At 34.5% G+C, this 6,055-nt stretch overlaps 2 protein-coding genes across 2 annotated transcripts; both read left to right on the top strand.

Moving 5' to 3' along the window:
- Nucleotides 1–324: 324 nt before the first annotated feature.
- Nucleotides 325–4,831, top strand: LOC128213165 (proteasome assembly chaperone 3-like). Its single transcript, XM_052918716.1, has 4 exons — nt 325–421; nt 1,482–1,583; nt 2,636–2,722; nt 4,694–4,831. The coding sequence occupies exons 1-4, from the start codon at nt 347–349 to the stop codon at nt 4,829–4,831; spliced, it is 402 nt and encodes a 133-aa protein (XP_052774676.1). The 5' UTR covers nt 325–346.
- A 313-nt stretch (nt 4,832–5,144) lies between these two features.
- On the top strand, nt 5,145–6,055 carry LOC128213164 (uncharacterized). The gene has a single exon (XM_052918715.1). It carries the CDS (start codon nt 5,157–5,159, stop codon nt 5,559–5,561), a length of 405 nt encoding a protein of 134 aa, XP_052774675.1. The 5' UTR covers nt 5,145–5,156; the 3' UTR covers nt 5,562–6,055.

The following is a 6,055-nucleotide window of genomic DNA, read 5'->3' as shown; positions in this document are numbered from 1 at the left end:
TGGTCATGAGTCATTGATTTCATTCATCATATTGATCAGTTATTGATAACAAGGAAACCAATTAGCTACATCGTTCTTAGATCCACTTATAAAGACTTGTATTGAATATCAGCCCAGGGCATTGACTGAAAGATTGCCTAAATGGTTCCTTTGTAAACAATGAACATTTGGTACAAATCACTTGTTAAACCAGTTATGGTAAAAAGCCGTGTCATTTGTAACGAATCACATCCACGAAGCCCACTACACACGCTCTACCCACTAGCCAGAACACCTTGGATCGGTTTAGCCATGAACAATTTATAGTGGTGTGTAACCGGCTTGTCCAATCGAGCGCACCTTCTCAATGGCGGCGCCCATGAGTAACGAAAATCAACACATAGTTTCTTCGCCAGATTCATTTCCCGTGCGGACCAAACAGGTGTGTATCTTTTTGGATTTAAAATGAATGATTGTCTTTTCACCGAATATTACATTGCTGTCCTAAATGTTTCGTGATTTTACACCTTTCCCTTCGGCTTCCACTGCCACTTGCAGACGAGTTTTGCTCAAACCACAGGCAATCGTCTGCTCCTTGGGCATCGAACGAACAGTATTTAACTTCATAGGTCGACACTATTTTAGAAATATGTCTAAGCATGGCCATATTAAAAGAAAGTTTGCTGTTGTCTGCTAAACTATTAAAATCCCTGCCAAATGCACCTGCACCCCATAGGCATAGTCCACCTAATTGGCCGTCAACGAGTCTTTTAACGATTTTGTTTTACTATGGCAGACTCGTGACGTCCACCATCCCAGCAAAAAGTAGTGAACTGCCCTTGCGCAGAGAATCCTGGCGGCCACAATTTTGAAATAATCAAAATAAATTCAAATTTCTACGAAAATAATATTGCCTGCTATTAAACACATAATTATTCATGTCATTATGTCAAAAAAAGAAGTTTAGATATCATAAAATATATACATGTGTCTATTGTTTATCAAGTATTCTGAAATCTGTAAATCAGGGACAAATCTGACAGGTTGTGTACATGTACAACGGTATTCGTTACCCAGAATATATTTATGTGAAAATAACGACTCTATTGACAAATTAAATCCAGTTTAGATCACTGTCAGGTATATTTTAAACAATTTTGTTGTTACTATTCAACAGCGATGCATACTACTACTACTATATATTCTTTCGCCCAGTGTTAAATGGTTGAGATTTGTTAAATAATTTTATTTTTTTTATATTTTTTAAATTAGTTTGTTGACAAAATTATTATCAAGTTCAAAAACAAGGAAAATTCTGTAGATTTAAAAGTTTTCTGAGAAAAGGAATCATGAAGAACATGAAAAAAAAACAAGTGTAGTATATTTTGTTTCTTGAGTTTGTTACCTTTAAAATGATGTAAAGTACATGTTCATGTGCATCATGTTCATTTACTATTTTGAAAATTGAACAGTAAATACATGTACCGGTGTTTATTTTTCAGTGTGCTGTAGAGATAAACAATCATAAAACAGAGCTGCTGTGTTCACAGTTCGGGGACAGGACTTTCCTTGTAGTCACACAGTACAACAAAGTTGGAACACTTGTGAGTATTGTCTCTTTAAATTAAGTGTTACTAGTTTACTGTTAGTCGAATATTATGCCAAATGTTATTTTAATCTTATCAGAGTAGTAATTGTACCTCAAGGCTTCTTCCTAGAATTATTGACAGGCATTGATAAATACATTCACTTGCATTTGCGAGTGAATATTGAGGTCGGGCAAGTAAATATTCAATCACTACTCGTCATCCCGGGCGAGTAATATTCTCCAGATTGAAACATCCATTTTATTTTTTGAAAACAAAATTATTGTGGAATCGAATGTAAAAACAGTCAAACTGAAACTGGAAATATGACGTCATGATGGGCCAGTATAATTTTTTATCGAATGCACATGAACTTGGATGCAGTTTAATCGATTATATTTTGAAGATGAATCATCAGGGAATCGAAGAAATCATATTATTAATTATTATCAATTGAATTATAAAATGATTACTAAATTAATTAAAAGTATGTTTTTAATAAGCTTTTATCCATAAAGAAAACATAAAATCTTTAGGGGATGGATGTCTTATTTCTCGCTGAGATGATATTTTTGGCCGCTATTTTTTTCCAAAAAGTAAAACTTGAATTTCTTTTTTCTTTTAGGAAAATATGTTTTAGCATTGGAATTAAATTCCCATTTCAGCCCCAAATTTGTTAGAAAGCCCCAAACAGAGAATTGAAATACTATTTCCTGCATCGAATGAGTGTGACGTTGTAGTGAACCAATATTGTTAATGTGGTTCTGTAACTCATACAGCAAAAACTTGAAAGTTGTAATGGGGGATATATACAAGATTCATTTGTTCAGTCCATCTGTTTGTAGATATAACATGTGCATGTTTCATCTCCAAAACCTCGAACCAGATCAAAATGAAACTTCATAGGAGTGATTTAATATCCTTTGCACAGCTATAGTGTAATAAAATGTTTGCATTTTTCTCTTCTTGTATCAGGGACATTCTTAGCAGGAAAAAATATATTAAGCCTTGTAGTGCATGCCGCTCAGGCTATTTTTTACAGAGTTATGACCCTTTGTTTTCAATTGCAGGTATCGGTCACTAATGCCCGAGTGACAGATGCCACCGGTGCTACAGCGTCCATGCCTAACATTGATGTTCTCATGGGAAATGACCAGGTTGATACATGGAATTGATTGTTTTTGTGCATTACATATTTTTTATATTTATATTATACATTTATAAGCGGGACTTATATTTAATTTTGTTATGCCCACATTAAATGTACAAAATCTTCGAAAATAGCAAGAAAAGTTAAATATCATTTAATTGGTTTTACCACCTATGCAGAAACTGGTTGGGTGCAAATTTTGTTCATCTGCCATTATGATGTACTTATTAGGATGATCAGGCTATACTTTGATTTAAGTTATTATAAAAATTGCATAATTATAAAAATTGCATAGATTTTGTGTCAGAATAGGAATAGCGTTAGCTTAAATTGATTTGAAGACAAATTATTATCCATAGTATGGTATCAGTTGAAAAATAAATTTATGTAGAACTCAGTGTTCGACACTAACGGGGTCCCGGGATCCCGAGGACACCAATTTTTCGGGAGGGACACCTGAACTTCGAAGTCTGGTATTCCGTCGGGACACTTAAATTTTGACCGATAAAAGCTTAATATCAATAAATAAATTGTGTTTCATTTATTTATTACCTTAATTTTGGTCCCCCTAAATTTCTTAAAAGTGCATGTAAAAATGATATTATTAATAATACGTTGAACACAAAACGGAAGTATGGCTGAATTTTTTACTACTATAAGTTACGTCATGAATCTATAAATACAAAGGTCATTTCACAGTGCACACGCAGGTTAACACTTCTATTTTGTTGTTTACATTATCAAAAAGGTCAGAGGTGACAGACTTTTATTATTGGTACAATTATTATGTTAAATTAGTTTGCTTATGTGTCAGAAATGCCCAAAAATGATGCCAACACTACTGACGTTGATGCATTAATGATGCGACCTTCAAGTTGTTACAATAACATTTACGGCACAAATACCAGAATCCTACTATTCTACGTTCTTTGTTTTATGCTTTGATCAATACAACATAGAAATAAAATTCATAAAAGTTTTATTAATGCAATCAATGTATAAAATTTTACGACATTTTGGCGTGAAAAATTAGCATACACAATTTTTCGGTCGTCTGCTCTTCCGGTATGCACTTCACCTGTTGGGCAGTCTGATTGATTGATCAGCAGCTCTACTAAATATAAACTTGAGTTTTCACAAGCCAAATGTATTATTCCAACTGTTTCTTAATCAAAAGCACTGACATATTTATGACAAGACCCTGAACCATGACATATTTTTTGCGCATTTTCCGAAAATCTAAAAATAGTACCAACCATCAAGTTTTTGTTTACATTGTATCCATCTTTGTTGTTGACTGAAAACAAAAGGGACTTAGACATTCTACCGCTTTTGAACCCAATCTACTGACTAGGAGACCCAAATCTTCCTCTTGCCAGTCTTGCCATTGCCAGAGGATTATATGTCTGACATTGCGCTACTAACTTGTCATTGAACACATGTATAATATGGTGTTTAAAATACACTGTATTTGCATGTTAAATTTAATATTAAAAACTGGTTAAGTAATGAAAAAAAATTAAAAATGGAAGGGACTCCTAATTTCAGGAAGGGACACCTGATTTTAAATGTTGGTGTCCCTTCGGGATCCCTTGGAAAAATGGTTAGTGTCGACCCCTGAAAACTAACAGAACTTAATTTGACTCGCATCTACATAAAACAAAGTCATAGCATTTATTTTTCAAAACATTAACTTTTTAAAATTCAACATGTTACATTATACAAAACAGAACGATGTACTAGTAACAATATTAATTGTATCATTGTATGTCATGGTTCTGTGAGTATGTGAGTTATCCGGCCAGCTAGCTCATCTGAATTGCGAGTAAGAGAGCCTGGGTTTAATTCCGCACTGGCAGCATACTTTTTTGAGTCTGTGATCTGTATATGAATAAAGATTGATAAATGGTCCATATTTATTGTGTATTCATAGTGTGTATCATGTTAGACAGTGTATTATTGTATTTATTTTTTTCAGCCAATGACACATGTTGTTGCCAGGAATCTAATTACCCAGATACCGCTGTCCAAGCCCATACTGTTGTCTATCGCTCTGAAGGATAACAGCCCTAAAACAGTGAAGGCTATTGCCAAGATCCTTCCAACATTGATGTAGAATTGGATCCTGATTTCCCAGACTGTTGACTGTGTCAACAAGGTTAACGGCCCAAAGACCGAAGATTGCAAAGATTCATCCAACACTGATGAGACTAACATTTGGCAACATTGACTGTCACACCAACAACATTCTCCATGATTGTTTGTTATTGCCAAGATATTTGAAACATTGATTTAAAGATACAGCTGAAAATATATAAGTGAATTACTGTGTATTTCTTAGGAAGGAAATGCAATTGTGCTGTTCAATACCTTGAATTGCATACTGTTTTGTATATGTTTGTTTTCAAGTGTGGTAAAGCACAAAAGGTATATAAGTCAATATGGATGAAATAGGAGTGAAAAGTGGTGCTCCAACGTTTATAGAAGAGATTCTGGAAGAATCTATGAACACTGACCTAGAGGGTCACTCTGTGTGTGTTATAGGCCGTCTGTCGGACCATGACGTAGATTCGTGCTCTGCAAGAGTAACGGACCCTCTTTCAAAACAAGATCTTGTGGTTGATACATCCCTCATTGAACCATTCGGGGCCAGGTATGGTTCCCTATTCCAGTTTATTGGAGAGCTTGTTACTGGGGAACAGGATGGCAGCTCTGGTGTAACATTAAATGGAGGTAGCTCTGTGGTGCTGAAGGCAAGAGTTGTTCGCTGTGTCGATGGTATAGATATGACCATGTATAGGAAAGCTATCATGCTTCAGAGGGACTTTCTTAACAGGAAGACTTGATCAACATTTTTGCCTTTCAAATCCATAACAAACAATGAATCAAAAGTTTGTACTGCATGAAACAATCATCTGAGAGTTTGTACACACATTTGAAAACTACAGTACATGAAGCCTTCCAATATTCCAGATAATGAAATAAATCATAATTACTGTGCTCTGTTTTCTGAAAAACTTCCTCAACTTCTGTCTTACCAGTCTTGACATCAGCTAAAGTTGTAAAAGGTCTCCACGGTTTTGTCTTCAGTGGGATCTTGTTTTTATGTAATTTTTCAAACATTTTGTTCAATTAAGACATGTAAACTTAAAAACTGTAACACTCACAATATATGTGTGGTGAATATGTACAAACAAGCATGTTTTGTTCACCTTGTTCTGAATTGGGCGAGAGCTCTGTGGATTGTAAAAATTGTGAAATAGCTAGATTTTTAATGCAATGATTATATTGTGACTTCACTTACATAATAAAATACAACTTTATGAAGGAGTTTACAGTA

The sequence above is a fragment of the Mya arenaria genome, chromosome 13 (assembly GCF_026914265.1).
Source record: "Mya arenaria isolate MELC-2E11 chromosome 13, ASM2691426v1".
Classification (NCBI taxonomy): domain Eukaryota; kingdom Metazoa; phylum Mollusca; class Bivalvia; order Myida; family Myidae; genus Mya; species Mya arenaria.
Note: the sequence above shows the minus strand (reverse complement) of the source record. Positions and strands in the feature narration are given on the sequence as shown.

Coding starts and splice junctions, on each gene's coding strand:
- LOC128213164 (XM_052918715.1), top strand. CDS start 5,157: ATGGATGAAATAGGAGTGAAAAGTGGTGCTCCAACGTTTATAGAAGAG.
- LOC128213165 (XM_052918716.1), top strand. CDS start 347: ATGGCGGCGCCCATGAGTAACGAAAATCAACACATAGTTTCTTCGCCA. Junction 1,584..2,635: donor ACAACAAAGTTGGAACACTT/GTGAGTATTGTC, acceptor TTTCAATTGCAG/GTATCGGTCACTAATGCCCG. Junction 2,723..4,693: donor TTCTCATGGGAAATGACCAG/GTTGATACATGG, acceptor TATTTTTTTCAG/CCAATGACACATGTTGTTGC.